Genomic DNA, 18,181 nt, shown 5'->3' with positions numbered 1-18,181 from the left:
ATCTGTATACGTGTTTAAGATTCTGATATGATTAATTAATTATATTATATTTGTATTTACATATATAACTATTAATACCTTAGATACAAAAACACAAATTATGGGATCTAACTGGCAGAAAAGAGATGCCCATGTTTGTACCAAATTGAAGCTCAACAAATTGATGGAAATTCCAAATTTGCAGTTAACAAGAAAGTTTGCTCGAAAATCGAAATTGTTAGCAAACTCAAGATTCTGTTAAATATACACATCGACTTCGTTTAATCAATTTGAATGGTGCACCTCACCTGGCACGGTAAAAATTATAAATGTAATTCAGCATTAAAGGAAATAATTTTTGAAAGAATTTATATAACAAAAATAGAAGTATTGAAAGCAAAACAAAAGAAATGAATGTGAGTTGGCTCCACCTGCCACAAGGAGCAATGGACAATAACTGAGATCACGTTTGGTTGGGGGAATAGTTAAGCCATTCCTTCTCTAATCCTTACAAAATTTTATTCCCTTACTTGGTTTGCATGTGGGGAAGTAATAGCCATTTCAAAAGGAATGGTTATTCTTTAAAATTGGATAAAAGCTTGGAATAGTTAATATCATCTTGCTCCATGGTGTTAGCTATTCCACAACCATGAGAATAAAATTCAAATATTTTGGACTAAAATGTCTTTATTTGTTTTTAAAATTAAAAACTTAAACTTATAAAATTAATATTTTAATTAAAATTAAAAAAATATTAATTTTTTATATTTTAATAATAATATATTTAAATTATAAATAAAAATTAATATTTTAAAATATTATTTTTTAAATTATTAAGTGAAATTGAAATCAAAAAATGAAAAATGCAAATAGAGAAAAATAAATCTTATTACAATAAAAGGTTAATTTATTAATTATATATTATAAAATATTTTAAATTTAAAAATTAATTAAAAATATTAATATTTTAATCATGATAATATTTAAATTATAAATTAAATTACCAATTATTAATATTTTAAATCAATTATAAATTATTAATATTTAAAAAATAAAATAAAAAATAGTCATAATAACATTTAAATTATAGATAAAATAGTAGTATTTTATAATATTAATGATTAAATTATAAATAAAATATTAATACTTAAAATAATCAATTATTAATAAATAAAAATATAAATTATTAATATTTAAAAGATAAAATTAAATAAAAATAAATAATCATAATAAAATTTAAATTATAAATAAAATATTAATATTTAAATGATAAATTATTAATATTATAAATAAAATATAAATTATTAATATTTAAAAAATAAATTAAAATTAAAATAAATAATCATAATAACATTTAATATTAATGATTAAAGTATAAATAAAATATTAATATTTAAACTATCAATTTTTAATATTTTAAAATAAATTATACATTATTAATGTTTAAAAATAAATAATCATAATAATATTTAAATTATGAATAAAATATTAATATTTTTTAATATTAATGATTAGATTATAAATAAAATATTATATATTTTTATCTTTTATTTTCTATTCATTTCTTATTGCAAAGTTATTGTTACTAACCAAATACTGCAATAAATCATAATAATTATTTCTGTCCTATTCCATTTATTATACCAAATTGTGTAATACTTATTTTGTTATATTTCCACGTAATAACTATTCTATTTCATTCTTATTTATTCAGTGAACCAAACGTGCTATTAGTCCCTCAATCATGCCTTTGTTAGGTTTTATTTAGACCCAATTATTATCTAGGCTATAAAAGTAATATAGACCTACCCATAGTACTGAGCATGTAACGCCTGTTTGGTTTAATTTATTCTTTTAAAAAAGAGTTGAAAATATAAATTAATTTGTAGTAATGTTATAATATTTTCAAGATATATTTACATATAAATTTAAAATACTATTTGAAATTGTGTTAAAAAACCAGGAAAAATAAGCCAAGCTCGTGAGATTTAGTTGGATGATTGTGTATGGCAACAAAAATACATTTAAATTTAAATTAGTTAATATTATTTTTTTAAAATGAAAGAAAAGTCATAAGTAAGAATTAGATTATTTTAATACTTTTTGAGTCTACAAGGAGTAATGGACAACAACTTAATCCCTCGATCAGGCCTTTGTTGGGTTTTAATTAGGCCCAATTGTTATTTAGGCCATAAAAGTAATATAGACCTACCCATAGTACTTAACATGTGATGTATTGCCTGTTTGGTTTAATTTATTCTAAAAAAAAGAGAGTTTAAAATATAAATTAATTTGTAGTAATGTTATAATATTTGCAATATATATTTACATATAAATTTAAAATTCTTTTTGAAATTGTGTTAAAAAATCAGGAAAAATAAGCCAAGCTCGTGAGATTTGGTTGGATGATTGTGTATGGCAACAACAACACTTTAAAATTTAAATTAATTAGTATTGTTTTTTTAAAATGAAAGAAAAGTCATAAGTAAGAATTCGATTTTTTTTAATACTTTTTGAGTCACATGCTTAAATATAATATAAAATAAATATGAGTAATAAACAGGTGAATGGTTATCCATTCAGTACTATTCGTTATTTTAAGTTTTACTTGGGGCTAGTTAGCTAGGCGTGCAATTCTCAGGATCCTGCTTCTTTGAAACTAAGGAATGCTTGACTTGGATGGTGAAGTCACTTGTGATTCACTCTATGATTGATGCAATTATGCCAATTAGTTAGTCCCATCGAAGCTGATCATTAAGAAAATATCTGGAAGGGAGGGGAATGAATTAGCGACGTGATCATTAATGGTGGCTTGGAATACAAGAGAGGACAGCAAGAAGCGAGCCCACCTTTTTAGAGAGAGTTTCAGATGGTTAGTAGGCTCAATTTAATCAGCAAAAAATTAGGTTGAGCTGCACAGTTTAACCAACTAACAAACCCCATACCCACTCCATCACAGACTCTGGATGCCTCACCATTTTAATCCTGATGAGTGGATCTTCCCATTTTCCACACCAAAATCATTCTAGCTTCTTCGTAAAGCCAAAAAGCAACCATGATCGATATAACTCACCCCATTCCGATTTCCTTTGTTTTCCATCTTTGTCACAACTCACACCCAACTTTTTGATTAGAATCGAATACACATCCTTATGAAGGAATGAAAGAGCGAATGGAAAGGCTTGTAGGTCTTCCTTTCTCCACCGGCTGTTCTTCTCAGGAGAGCGTTACCGTTGGTAAAAGTCCCCCCAGGAAACCAAAATCAGAATCAAGTCAATATGTAACAAGTATGATCTCTCTCTCTCTCTCTGAGTTTTATCTTAGGTGTCAAATGTCTGATTAGATTGTGTCTGACACCGTCTCTTAAGGTAAACAAGTAGGAAAAGAATGTTCATCCAAGGGAAGAACAAAGAACTCATTTGGTTGGTTGCCTCTGCCAAAGCCCAACATATCCGATGGGATACACAGATTGATAAGGAGTACAGTGAAAAGCTTCTCTCAGTTATTTGGTAAGTTCCTTAATTAATCACGTTTTCCCTCCCAATTATTTGCTTGTGCATGTATTATATACAGGAGCAAATTTTTTTTTCTTTTCATGCATGTTTAAACTTAATTTTCTAACAGTATGAAAATAATTCATCCTATTATTTATCAAATATATGAAGCTTTTCATATTATACATACATATCATTTAAGCTCATGAAGTTACCATATATACTCTCCAAAAGAATCCTAAATTAACTTTGATTTAGTTTGTCCAAAACATTTCGATTGAAAAGTTCATTCGGATCAATTTTTTTCAAGCGTTTTCATAATTCATACGACCTTGAATTCAATTTACTAAGTAGCAGCCCTTTGATATTTCAGCTTACAAAGACATAGAGGAAATAGCAGCAGCAGAGATGGAAATTGGATTTCCAACAGATGTGAAGCATGTTACACACATAGGATTGGATGGTGCAACCACGACCAACCATGTCATGGGTTGGGAAAACTTCAACCCTCCTGATATTATTGCTTTCCCATCAATTTCTTTAAGACAATTCGAACTGGCCATGGCTGCCCAGACTCAAAACGCACCACTCATTGTTTGATCCCTTTGATGCCATGATTTTATCATTAATTTGTATCCTCCTCAAAGAGAGAATTAATTGAGGCAGAATTCATGCTAATCATGAAAACAATGTGTGCGCCTTTTTGTGTATATGTAGAGCGTAAGAGGACAGAGGTGGATGTATGAGTTGAGCGAGTGTGAATTTGAATATTTAATTCACACTCATATCATTGCAATTGAAACAATTGTCTTGAAAATTCAGAACATAATTTTTCATAAAAACTGATCGAAATATATAAAAAAAAATCCTAACATGATGAAAATCAAATAACAATTCGGTCAATTAATTATTGGTTTTCCTCAAAATTGAATTTGTGATTAAATAATTAGATGACTCTTTTAATTGATCTGAAATGCTTTAATTGCTTTAAGTTCACCGACCACGACTTATCTGTACCATCATAGAGGCATAATATTATTGCTGCACTTTGCAATTTTTAAATCATACCTTATATATTGCTATAATCTAAGAATTAAGAAAGAGAAAGTCCAATTAACAAACATGATTGCGTTTTTGTAACCATTTTTGTTACGGAAAACATGTAAGCTACATAATTATTGTTTGTAATATATCAAGCAGAATATAAGTTATGCACACGTTGATTTTATTTTTCCTTTTTTTTAATTAATTTGATAAAATATTACTGATTAATTACTTATATTTTAAGAAAAATATAATGTAACATTTTAATAACTGAATGTTTGCGCACTAATAATTTTCTTTCATTTTTAAAATGGGACATTTCATTGGTAATAACTACTGTCTTTATAAGACGCAGATGCTAGAAATAGGAAATTTGTAATGTTTGATTTTACTGAAATTTTTGAAAAATTAAATAAAACAGTTCGCCTAAATAAAAAAGTCAGATTGATGGCCTGTTGGGTTGAACCGTTTCGTTTGATGGCCCAATTAACGAATACTGGATTTAGCCACTTAGGTTAATGGTCCAATGGATATTGGGTTAAGAAATTAAATTTTAAAAACATAATACTTTAACAAAATTTTAAATTATTCAAAAAAATTCAAAAAAGTTCTTATTTTTTTATTCAGTTCAATTAAATTTTTATATTTTTATTTTAAATTAAATAAGTCTTTATGACTAATGATTGATTAATTCTCATTAGTCAAAATGTTACTTATCATTTTATATCTATATGACACTGATATGACGTTGATAGAAAGGATAAAAAATATTACATAATTATATTATCATATCAAATTGACATATTACATCATCATCAATAGTGATATTTTAGTAATTATCATCATCAATTATCATATATTAACATACCACATCAGCGTCACGCGATATAAAATAACAAATAGTATTTTACTTAAATCAATTATTAGTCATAACGACTTATTTACCTCAAAATAAAAAATAAAAGTGTTTATTTTAGTTGAAATAAAAATGTAAGGATTTGATTGAACACAATAAAAGTATAAAAACTTATTTGAATTTTTTTAAATAATTTAGAAACATTTTTAAGTATTATACTAATTTTAAAATATAAATAATGAATAAAAATAATATTTTAAAATATATTTTTTAACTTCGATTATTTGAACAATTTAATTATTTTAAAATAATAAATAAAAATTAATATAAAAAACTAAATAAATTAAAACACTAAAAAAAGTTATCATAACTAAATAATCAAATCGTTAGAAATTGTATGAATCAATTTAATTGATTTGTCCATTCGAATCCAACTTAGCGGCTGTGTTATGTTAATTCCAGGTTAAGTTAACTAATTAGTCATAAATCGTAAATGACTTGCTCTAAAAGATTACTTTGCTCATTTTGTATAAAATTTTATCCAATGGCTGCTGTACACGTGGATAAATACGTCAGCTATTCCGTTTTGAGAATGAATCGGCTTATGTCGTACGATATAAACCAAACCCCTCCGCCTCTTCTCTGTGTCTTTTCTTGTTAAACAATAGAACAATGGCAGAGTTCTCATCTGCATGGAAACGCAAAAAAGGCTGGAGTTTCTCAGTGATGGAGATGGACGTGGCTCGGCAGCTGCTGCAGCTCTGCAAAGTACGCAATAACATTGGCAACAACAAAGGGACAGAAAGGAAAAAAGAGGAAGAAGAAGAAGAAGAAGAAGGAGAAAGTGAAAGCAATCGGAGCGAAATCACATCTTCAACCGTGACCATAGATCAATATCCATTGGAGGAGGAAGAAGATGAGCATCTCCAGCCAAGGAAAAGGCGGTATAAGTCGATCGATTCTCTTTACAGGTCGACCAAGCCTTTGAGTATTCAGAATGCTAAGAAGATGAAGGTGTAATTAAGTTAAAGTTGTTTATTCTCTTGATGCTTGAAGCTGGTTTGTCAGGCACTCAAGCCATTTTCGCCTCTTGGGCGAAAGGGAATGTTTAGGCTCTTTCCAGGTGCCAGGATTTTTTTTTTTTTTTGAAATTTCATATGTATTGATAGCAAGGGGAACTTTAGTTCACTACTCACAGAAGTTTTGCAAAGCTATGCCCCGATAACAGGGGTATTCCATTACAAAATACTCACATTTTTGGAATCTCCGAACACCCACAGCAATCAATCAACCCCACGACATAACCAACTATCCCTTGCTTAAGCAGAACCTCAATAAACAAGCAACACACAGAGACGTCCAACTCACCTTGAGTTGTCATAAACCTCACTAATCAAAAGTGCAGACCAGCTCAAGCCCACTTTTCATTCTCAGTAATTGCCATACCTCTTATTACTCTTGACTGTTAGGACCATCCACCCAAGTGTTGATCAGATCGATCTCCCTACCTATCCCAGATTTTGCAAGGTTGTCAGCATGGTGGTTAGCTTCCCTTCTTACATGCTTGATTGCCTAGTTTGTTACCCTTCTCTTTAGTGCTTCAATATGGAGCACCCATTTCCTTAACCTCCATGGAGCTGACTTTGGCTCCTGCACCCACTCCACAGAGTTCAGCGAGTCACTTCCACTAACAACATGTGAGAATCACCCCGCTGAGATGCTATAAACATCACAAAAGCTTCCCTGATAGTGAGAACCTCTGCTAGACTAGAGTCCCCCACCCCTATAGACTTTGAGAATATCATTCTAATTTCACCCCTAGAATTTCTTAGTACTCCTCCGATTCCGGCTTCCCCCATACTTCCGTTTGCGGCACCATCCACATTAAACTTCATAGTTCCTTCCATAGGCTTTTCCCACTCAATCTCCGGTCTAGCCTTCTTAGCTTTTTTTAGGACAGCTCCAACGCTTGGTTCTGCAAATGTATTAAGAATTGTCCCATACTCCCTTGGCCACTTAGCTTTAGCCCATGTAGCCACACGGAGTTTAATCAGGTCATACAACTGGTCATGGTCCCAAGGTTTGCCCTTAAATACAACTTCATTTCAAGCGAGCCACATTGACCATACCATAGTGAAAAATGCCATTTTTCCAGATTTGGATTTCTCCTTTCTTAATGACCACCTCATTCCAAGCACTAAACAACGTAGCCATGTCCGTTCGGTAGTACCCAAACACTATTCCATTCTCTACACCATCTAGTCCAAATACACCATGACACAAAGCAATTAATAAAGAGATGATTAATTGTTTCGGGTACTTGATGGCAAAGAGGGCAGAAAGTTGCATTGTTTCTTAACAGTCCCCGTCTCACTAGTTCTTCCTTGACGGCCACTTTCCTTTGGAGAAGTTGCCACACAAACACTTCAATTTTGAATGGAGCACCTAGAGTTCGTGTATTATCTCTAAATTAAATGAGATGTATATCACAATTGTATATATTAACTTTATTATGGGTTTTAATATAAGAAATTTGTAAGATAATTTAGTTTAGATTAAGAAGATTCCATTTGATTGTTGTATGAATATAATTTTTCTTGGAAATAATTGTTAAATTAGTATTCACATTTTTTTCTTATATTTTTATCGAAAGGAAAAATTGACAGAATAATTTTATTTTTTGGAGGCATGGTATAGGATGTTTTTTATTTTTATTTTTGTTTTTTGACAAAGGGAGGAAAAACTATTTGTGATTTAAACACCATTGAAGAGATGCTTTCCTATCTTGTTTGGAAAATCTAAAAGTGTGAAACATGATAAGAAAATAGATTTGACAATTTTATATACGATTTATAACATGAGTTAAAAGAATTTAAGTTTAGAATAATCATGTTTCGTGTTTTAATTATATTGATATGGTTTAGACATAAAAATTTTGTATCTTAAACATATAAATTTGCTTAACTTGTTTAAAATTCATTTAATACTAATTGAGTTAATAGTGTTATCATATATCTATATAATCCATGATCAATTTATTATTCGTTTAAATACTCTTTTAAATGTTGACATGTTTATGACTTGTTTAAACTTTCTATAACTATTTTCTTTTTTTAGGGCTGATGGTGATAGTGGTGGCTTTTATTATACTTTTTTCTATAAGTGGATTGGATTATACTTAAATGATATTATTGTTTTATTATAATTGTTTTTATGATTATTAATTTTAAACTTGAATAATGAAGTTATATTTCATTTTTAATTGTATGTATTTTAATTTAATCATGTCTATAGGGTTTAAAATTTTAATCGTGTTAATCATTTAAAGATATTATAAATTTTTTATCATATAAAATTTAACCTGACTCATTTAATAAACGTGTTAAGTATGTCATGTTGTCTTGTGTTATATGTTTAATAAATGTATTCGTATTCATATTTAAAATTTTAACACATTTAATTAATCGTGTTGTTTACGTGTTTATCGGTATAATTTTTATATGTACATAATACGGTAAGACACGTAAACACAAAATGTTAGTCTTACGAGATGGTGCAATATTATTGGATGGGAGCATTTTTGAAGTGGTGGGAGTGATTTACCTAATTATTTTTTCCAATTCTTCTTTCTACCCCTTCTCATTAAAAAAATCATGATTTTTAAAAAAAAAACCATTTCACCTAAATCAGAAAGTCAGATTGATGGGTATTAGCTTGGACCGTTTCGTTTAATGGCCCAATTAACAGGGATTGGGTTTAGCCAATTAGGTTAAAGGCCAGATTGATATTGGATTAAGAAATTAAATTTTGAAATAGAAATAATGAATAAAATTATTATATTTTAACATCGATTATATGATCGATCGACATGAAAATTTTAATAATAAAAATCAATCATAAAAACTAAATAAATGAAAAACACTAAAAAGATGTTCCTATAGTCAAATCGTTAGAAATGGTATGAATCGATTCAAACGATTTATCCATTCGAATCCAACTTACTCGACTTTTTAAGTTAATTCAAGATTATTAACTAATTAGTTGTAAATCAATAAATGACTTGCTCTAAAAGATTATTTTGCTCATTTTGTATAAAATTTCATCCAATGGCTGATGTACACGTGGAAAAATATGTCAACTACGTCGGCTATTCCGTTTGCAGAATGGAGTCGGCTTATGTTCTATATAAACCAAACCCCCCTGCCTATTCATTGTGTCTTTTCTTGTTAAACAATAGAACAATGGCAAAATTCTCATCTGCATGGAAACGCAAGAAAAGCTGGAGTTTCTCAGAGATGGAGATGGACGTGGCTCGCCAGCTGATGCAGCTCTGCAAAGTACGCAATAACACTGGCAACAACAAAGGGACAGAAAGGAAAAATGAAGAAAAAGAAGAAAATGAAAGCAATCGGAGCGAAATCACATCTTCAACCGTGACGATAGATCAACATCCATTCGAAGAGGAGGAAGATGAGCATCTCCAGCCAAGGAAAAGGCGGTATAAGTCGATCGCTTTTCTTTACAGGTCGACCAAGCCTTTGATTATTCAGAATGCTAAGAAGAAGAAGAAGAAGGTGTAAGTAAGTTAAAACTTCATTTTTTCTTTTTAACCCTTTTTACATAAGATCGAAAGTTGTTTAATCTCTTGAGGCTTGAAGCTGGTTTGTCAAGCACTCAGGCTATTTTCGCCTCTTGTACGAATGGGAATATTAGGCTCTTTCTAGGTGCCAGGATTTGGCTTTGGTTGTGCACCCGCACCCGGAGTTCGTGTATTGCAATTGTACATATTAACTTTATTATGGATTTTAATTTAAGTAATTTGTGAGATACTTAATTTAGTGTAGATTATGAAGATTCCATCTGATTGTTGTATGAATCTATTTTCTTTTGAAATAATTGTTAAATTAGTATTCACATTTATCTAGTTTTTTTTTCATATTTTTATCGGAAGGAAAAGTTAACAGAATAACTTTATTTATTGGGGGCAAGATGAAGCATGGAGGTTTTTTTTTTTAATTTGGTTGTGTTATTTGACAAAAGGAGAAAAAACTATTTGTGATTTTGTGCATATTTGGTCTAGTTTCTTTTTAACTTATCTATTTTTTTTAAAAAAAAAGCCAGGCCAAAGATGTTTTTAAAAAAAAAACAGTTTTTTTTTTAAAAATAAAATTTTAAAAAAAAGAGCTTAAAAAAAAGCTCAAAAGAAGAGCTTTTTCTTCTTTTCTTTTAAAAACACATTAATTTTCAGAAAATACCATTCGCTCAATTAATCTCCATCTCCTCTCATTCTCTCTACAAATTACCATTCTTCAACGTAAATCACGATTTTCCTTTCTCTACCTCTTTCTACAAAAACTAATAAAAAAACAAAAGACCCAACAACAAAATATCAAAATCTAGAATTTTTTTGTTTTTTCAAAGATTAAGAGAAAAAAAAATCTAAAATCCAAAATTACATTTAAATACTATTTAAAGATTTTCTCTCTTTTTCACCAAAAAGGCTTTTAATATTAAATACATCGTTTCTTCTTTTCTCTTTTTTTTTTTTCAAAAATTGAAGCATCATGATCCGATTGCTTGTTAGATCAACAAAAATCTAATACTATTGCTACTATACAAGTATGAAAATTATTTTTTTATTGATTTCTTTGATTTTAACGTATGAAATTATATATAAACTTGAAGCATTATATTATAACTTGTTAAGTAATTGAAGATAGTATGAATACCCTTTATGGTAATTTTAATCGAAATTAGAGCTTTTATAGTATTCATTACAAAATATATCAAAAGTTGAAATGAGAGGAAACATGAAAAATAATAGCAACAAATTATTTAGCAAAAGCAACCGTTTATAGACTTGAGAATTTTATATACCATATATATAACAAGATATGAATATAATACGAATTAAATGAATTCGAGTTTAAGATTATCGAGTTTTGTATTTAATTGTGTTGACATGGTTTAGATAAAAAATTTCATATCTTATACATATAAATTTGCTTAACTTATTTAAAATCTGTTTAAAACTTGTTTAATTAATCGCATTATCTTGTACCTGTGTAATCCATGACCAATTTATTACTCGTTTAATTAATCATGTAAATGTTGACATGTTTATGACTCATTTAAATTTTATATAATTACTTTTTTTTAGGGTTGATGGTGATAGTGGTGGATTTTATTATACTTTATGGATATTATTGTTTTATTATAACTGTTTTTATGATTACTAGTTTTAAATTTGAATAATGAAGTTATATTTTGTTTGTAATTTATATGTATTTTAATTTAATCATGTTTAAATTTTAATTGTGTTAATCGTTTAAACATATTATAATTTTTTTCATGTTATATAAAATTTAACTAAAGCTGTTTAATAAACGTATATGTTAAGTGTGTCATGGTGTTATATGGTCTATAAACATATCCATATTTGTATTTAGGATCTCAATATATTTAATTGATTGTGTTGTTTTCGTGTTTACATGTATAATTATTAATGCTATATATTTATATAACACGGTTAAGACATAAATAAAAATGATTAATTCTCTGAGATAGTGAAATATTATCATATGGGATCATTGTTGAAGTGGTGGGAGTAATCTACCTAATAATTTTTCTAATTTTTCTTAATTTCTACCTCTTTTGATAAAAAAGAAAATCATGATCTTTAAAATTTGTGATAGGCTCACTGTCTCTATGGAACCCCATCATAGAGCGCTTCCACTCTAAGTTGTCAACTTGGAAGGGGCATCATCATTCCAAGGACGGTAGACTTACTCTCAGCAGGTTAGTTCTTGAGAGCTTTCCACTCTTCTATTTATCCATTCTTCAAAATGCCAATAAGTGTCAAAAACAAACTTGAAAAAATTTAAAGAGATTTCCTGTGGTCGAGATGTGATGATAAAAAGAAAACTCATTATGTTCTATGGCCTTTGATGACAAGACTTAAATGTTGTGGGGGTCTTGGTATTACTGATTTGGGTCTGAAAAATCGAGTTTTACTTAATAAATGGCTATAACATTATGCCAACGAGCCCCACAACCTCCAGAGAAATGTCATTTCTACAAAATGTGAACTTGACCCTAGAGTTCTCTTCCCCATTGCTCCATCTTGCAAGGCATCTACCCTTTGGAGAAATATTTCTCTCTCTCTTACGGTTGATGATGCTTTTCATGAGTCGGTGACTGTTAATCTTGGATATCTCATTGGTAATGGACAACCTATTCGTTTTTGGACTGACTCTTGGCTAGGTGATCAATCTCTTTAACTCATGTTCCCAAGGATTTTTGCCTTTACTTCTAACAAAACAAGAGTGGTTGCTGACTATGGTTCATGGGAAGGAAATCTTTGGAAGTGGTCCATTCTCTTTAGGTGTAATTCGTTTAGTTGGGAGCTTGGGCAATGGTCTAATTTCATAGACCTCATCACACCAATCCAACCTCACCATTCTGACCTTGATAAAGCCATATGGAAGAAGTCCACCAGTGGTGATTACATGTTTTCATCTTTTATCAGCCTTTATCAAACGGACAGATGGTTTCCTTAAAATCATTGAAAGTAACTTTGGAAAGGTCTTGCAACCCCAAAAGTTAGAGTTTTTCACTTGGCAAATAATCCTTGGGAGAATTGAAGTGAAGCATGAACTACTCAAAAGGGGTATGATCGATGCTAATGCTGCCCTATGTACAATGTGCAACAAAGAACTTGAGTCCTTTTTCCACCTTTTCTTCACATGTTCGATCGCTCGGAATATTTGGATGCATAATTGTAGCCTTTTAGGACTAAATTGGGTCCACCCGTGTGAAGCTACCTCTTTCTTTGACATGTGGCAAAAAAGCAAGCCTTTAATAGGATTTGCTGAGATTTAGTACATGCTCTTTTTCTATACTTTATGGTCTACATGGCTTTGTAGGAATGAAATTCTTTTTCAAGGTAAACAACTTGACATGAGTCAACTCCAAGACATCATCTTAGTTAGGTTGGCTTACTGGTATACCAGCAAGTGGCCTCTTAATCACATACTTGCTTCTCATTTCCCTTATGAACCTAGCAAAATCAGTTTTAAGAATAGGAAATGCAAAGCCAAACTTGTCACTAAGTGGACGAGGCCACCTTTTGGCTCTTTTAAACTCAATGTGGATGGATCTGCATTTCGTAAACTTGGCCCTGCTGGAATTGATGGTGCTATCAGAGACCATGACGACTTCATCAAAGGAGTTTTCTCCTTTACCATCGGAATTGAAGATTCCAATTTTGTTGAATTCTTTGCTATTAAAGAAAGTCTTTCCTTCTTTCTTTCTTCACCTTGAGCCACTTTGCACCTTTCTAGTTAAAACCAATTCTAAAAACACCATCTCTTGGGCACTTAACCACACCACTGTTCCTTGGCATATGAAGAATCTTTCTAACTACATCAAAGCTTGTAAGTCAACCGACTAAGAAGTTAACTTTTAAACACATAAACATAGAGGCCAATAGCTTAGTCAATAGACTTGCCAAAGTTGGGATTATTAGGTTTGATTGTTTCTCAACTTTGTTCTGTTGACGTGGCGTGCACTCCTTTGTTGAAAATTAAGATTGCTGTGATTATGGTTCTTTGTTATCTCTTCTTCACTTTGGGTACGTTAAATGCTCTTTTTAGCTTTGTAGTTTATTTCTGTTGGTTGAATTTACTGTGTTGGTCGTGCTAGCATGTTATTTCTTTCTTTTGTGGTTAGAATTTTTTTTTGGTTTTCTGTAAGCTTTTCTTCATGGGATTGCCTCTCTCAGTTCTCTCTTGTAATTGCCTTCTACGACTTTGATTTAATATCATTCTTGTCATTCAAAAAAAATATATTATGATAGGATCAATTTTGCAAACTAAAAAAAAGAGAAAGTTTTATTATCTTTGTGATTACAAAATTATTTTATAACTTGAAAATGCAAAATCATATATATATTCTCTACTCATCTAGTTAAAAGATTTACATTTTGAATGCATTAATAAAAAACTAAATCTACTTAGATTCAAAGACCTATTATATAAACTAGGTGATGTAACCAATTTTATTGTTTAATATTTAAAACCCTCGTCTAAATCCTTCTCACACACATGTATATAATTACTAATTTTCACATTTGATGCGTTGCCAAAAAAAAAAATCTCGCATCTGATGAAACATGAAGAACGCAAAGGTTATTGCAGTCATTTCACTAACTTACACCTCGTGAAAGCCAAAAAAAAGCCACCCTGGCCTCATCCAGATGACCGTTGGAGGTTCAAATTTCAAAAGACTATCAGCCTATCTCCTCCTCCAACACTGTTAAAAAAAATTTTCCAGAGTGGGAGAGAAAAAAACAAAAAAAAAAAAAAGGTAAACCAGAGACAAGAAGCCATGAAGCCCCAGCTGAGCGAGTCATCTTCAGTCAAATCGACCACCACCATGGAAGATGACCGTTGCGAAACCAGAGACAGCTGCTACTACCCTGGATGCAGAAAAGATGCCAATTGCAACTGTGAAATTTGTTTGGCCAGCATCAACGCCACTCTTGATCTCATGCCTGTTAGCATCCAGAAGAGTTCCTTCACTAAACTCTCAGCTTCGAAGCCTAAGGTAGAACGCACTCCAATCTCTTTCGACGCTTCGGCTATATCAACACCCAGATCGAGTTCTTGCCGCCTGGTGGAGTCTCCAGCTCTGAAATCAACTGCCAGATTAAGCTTGAAAGAGAAGAAGGGGAAGAAGAAGGAAGAGAAGCGTAGTTTCGACGGTGTATTTTGGAAGTTTTTATTGGGTTTGAGCTTGGTTTTCGGAATGGAGATTGCGTTTTCTTGGGTTTTTTATGGGGTCTTCAGTCCCGCTTTGACAAGGGATATCGTGAGAAGTATTGGGGAGAGATCTATGGTTGTGCAAAATTTGAATGGAAAATTGAGGTTCTTGCAAAATGAGTTGAACGGATTTACTAGTGGGAAGGTTTCAAATTGCAGCAATACGGATTCTATGTGGGAAATTGATCAGGTTCTAAAAATTCTTTGTTTTTACTAATAACTTGTTCTGACAATATAATTTATCTGTGTTGACGTTACTAACACGTGATGAGTTAATTTATGCGCGGATTACAGGGTAGTTTGCTCCTACATTCGCATTGTGTATTGTACAAATCGGCAATGGAAGAGGTCAGGATTTGGGGATGGCCTTTGCAAACAGCAGGATTACTTACAACTGCATTTTCTTCCAGATCATTCACCATCTTATCTGGGAGAGTCACAGAGGTAAATGCTAAGTTATATATCTTAATTATTTTCATAGATTCAAAAAACTTATTTAATCTTTGCTGCTTGCCTTTAATTGCTAAAATAGTATTTGAGTCTTTCGCTTCTGGGAATAAAAAAGCAAAAATTAAGGTTGGATACAAAAGCAAATAACAATCTTGAATCGTTGAAAGTTGAAATTTTAATTTTTGTGAACAGAAAAATGCATGATTTCTTAACTTTCATAGAAAATAATTTTGTTCAAATGTGTGCAATATTTTAGTTAAATAAGAATTTGCTTTTTACTTACCTTTACCTTTTAACAATTTTTGAAGAAACAAAAAGTAAGTAGTAGCAGAAACAACAAACAGATTGAAGCTTAAAAAAGCTATAATAATGGATTCTTGATCATTTTTTGTCTTTCATCTTTTGGGTTTGGCAGTGGTCCAACGGAAAGGTTGGGTTTCTAGCAAGAAAAGCAAATGCTTCATGGGTGCAAAGGAAATGGGGTGCCTCTGTCATACAATTGGATCCTAATACATGGATTATTGAGTACCGACGGAGCTCAGTACTGGAAAATCCAAGATTATTTTCAGCAACATTGGAGCTGTTGAAATATAGGTTGACAAGAATGATAAGGAAGATGAGTGAAGAGTTCTGGCTGTCCTCTGCTTTTGAAAACCAAAACAGTGAATTTGCAGGAAGGGAACAACTTAGGATCCCAACTTGAAGAGGATCTCTGTATATCACTTATTAGTTTCAACATACCTTGTTCTAGCAGATGTCCTATATCCAGTTCTCATTTCTTATGAGAGAGTTTTCTATTGTTTTTGGTTCTTTCCCTTATTGAATTTGATTCTGTCAAGACTTACAAATGATCATTATTTGCTTTATCACATATAATTGAAGAAATTGAAATGAACAAATATGCAAGACTTGCTATCCATTGTTCTGATTTTGTAGAATTGAACTATAAAATGTAAACCAATAATACCATAACTTTCTTTTGCTTTTTTTTTTTTTTAATATTCACCAGTTTATCTTTTTTATTTTGGCAATACTTTTATTTAAGGAAATTTGTTATTTTTTTCCGTCCCTATTTAGAAGAAAAAGATTCGAATTTGACTTTTGTGTAAACAGATTTATGTATTTAGTATTGACGTAAATATAAATGCTCAGGTAATTTTCTTCTTGGTATTGTTAGTGATGTTATCAATTCTTATATAGATAGATATTACGCAATGCTAGCATTGAGGAATTTTATACTAATTGCTCTTAACATATATTTTAGAAATATAGTGGAGCAGCACTTGAAAAATTGGAAATAATTCACCTGAATTTTTTTATTACAATTCTGTAATTACGCAATCATAATGAAAAATTGTGTAAGATCCACCACTTATAAGTGTGGATTTTACATAATATTTTACTAAACCTTGCATAATGCAATAGTTGTAGGTGATATATTATGTTAAAAGCAATGAAGGTGATATTATAAAAGGAAATTTATCGTGCCTATCCTCGTTGAATTCAATTTTCATTCTTTTTTGAATTTGAAAAATATTAAGAGAAGAAGAATATTTGGATTCAAAAAATATTGGCACTAGAGATCAAGATAAATAATTGTTTTTAAAATTTGATCAAACAATTTCATACACAAAAGTTTCGGTCCCTTTGGAATATATTGCTCTTCCTTTTTGGTACGGAAATTGGGAATTAATTATGGAGCAAGAAAATTATGTATTTGTCTCTTAGCAAATCAAATGACAAGCACATTGGTGCCCCATAGCCAAGACGTGTATGACTTGTGGACCCTTTCTGACCATAGCCAATGGGAAATCAGAAGATTTATGACCAGGCTGAGTATTAGCAAGAAATATAATAATCTAAAGTTCCCAAAGAAGAAATCCAACTATAATAAGAATAAACCAAAATCCAAGTAGCTTCGTCGTGTATGTCATTGACAAAAATGCCTTAATCTTGTAAGCTTGGTATAGTATTAAATACGAGATGATGTAATAATCCAATGAACCTACGCGTCTTTGAGCTTTTCCTTCCCACAACCACGCAGTTTCTCTCTCATTACACGCTTCATCTGTGTATTATTATAAAAAAGAAACCTTCTTCGTCTCTCTCTTCTTGTTCATCACACCATGGCGAACCCCTCATCTGCATGCCAATATGCAGGAACGTGGGGTTTTTCAGAATCAGAGATAGACGTGGCTCGCCAGCTCATTAAACTTTGCAGCGACAATGATAGCATTGACGACAGTCGTCTAACGGGGAAGCGAAGGAAGGTTCAGGATGAAGGATTTGGTAAAGCTTCTGCCATGATCGTTGAAGATATATTTGAAGATAATGAAGAGGAGCATTTGAATCGGAGAAAGAGAAAGTCTCGGTCTATTCATTATATCTACAGCTCTACTAAGCCTCTGGTTGTTTTTGATGCTAAGAAGATTTGCTGTAGTTGATTTTATATTTACCATACAATTTCTTGCCCAACTAACTTGAATTGGTATACAAGTGTTCATTGAAGTTATGCTTTCTTTCATCCTTATTTCATT

General features: G+C 30.9%; 2 protein-coding genes across 4 annotated transcripts; both read left to right on the top strand.

Moving 5' to 3' along the window:
• Positions 1 to 2,899: 2,899 nt before the first annotated feature.
• Positions 2,900 to 4,270, top strand: LOC18507251 (CRIB domain-containing protein RIC4-like). Of its 3 annotated transcripts, none has more exons than XM_018119257.2 (3): positions 2,900 to 3,266; positions 3,360 to 3,488; positions 3,847 to 4,270. In XM_018119257.2, exons 1-3 carry the CDS (start codon positions 3,140 to 3,142, stop codon positions 4,071 to 4,073), a joined length of 483 nt encoding a protein of 160 aa, XP_017974746.1. In that variant the 5' UTR covers positions 2,900 to 3,139; the 3' UTR covers positions 4,074 to 4,270. The 3 variants fall into 3 exon arrangements, with proteins under 3 accessions (XP_017974746.1, XP_017974745.1, XP_007099700.2); XM_018119256.2 differs by having other exon boundaries at positions 3,357 to 3,488; XM_007099638.3 differs by having other exon boundaries at positions 3,348 to 3,488.
• Positions 4,271 to 14,641: 10,371 nt separating this feature from the next.
• LOC18602620 (C-8 sterol isomerase) lies at positions 14,642 to 16,501 on the top strand. Its single transcript, XM_007034123.3, has 3 exons — positions 14,642 to 15,384; positions 15,489 to 15,638; positions 16,060 to 16,501. The coding sequence occupies exons 1-3, from the start codon at positions 14,761 to 14,763 to the stop codon at positions 16,345 to 16,347; spliced, it is 1,062 nt and encodes a 353-aa protein (XP_007034185.2). The 5' UTR covers positions 14,642 to 14,760; the 3' UTR covers positions 16,348 to 16,501.
• Positions 16,502 to 18,181: the final 1,680 nt, after the last annotated feature.

Source organism: Theobroma cacao, chromosome 4 (assembly GCF_053813885.1).
Source record: "Theobroma cacao isolate CCN51 chromosome 4, ASM5381388v1, whole genome shotgun sequence".
Taxonomy (NCBI): domain Eukaryota; kingdom Viridiplantae; phylum Streptophyta; class Magnoliopsida; order Malvales; family Malvaceae; genus Theobroma; species Theobroma cacao.
This window is presented reverse-complemented; position numbering and strand designations above follow the sequence as displayed.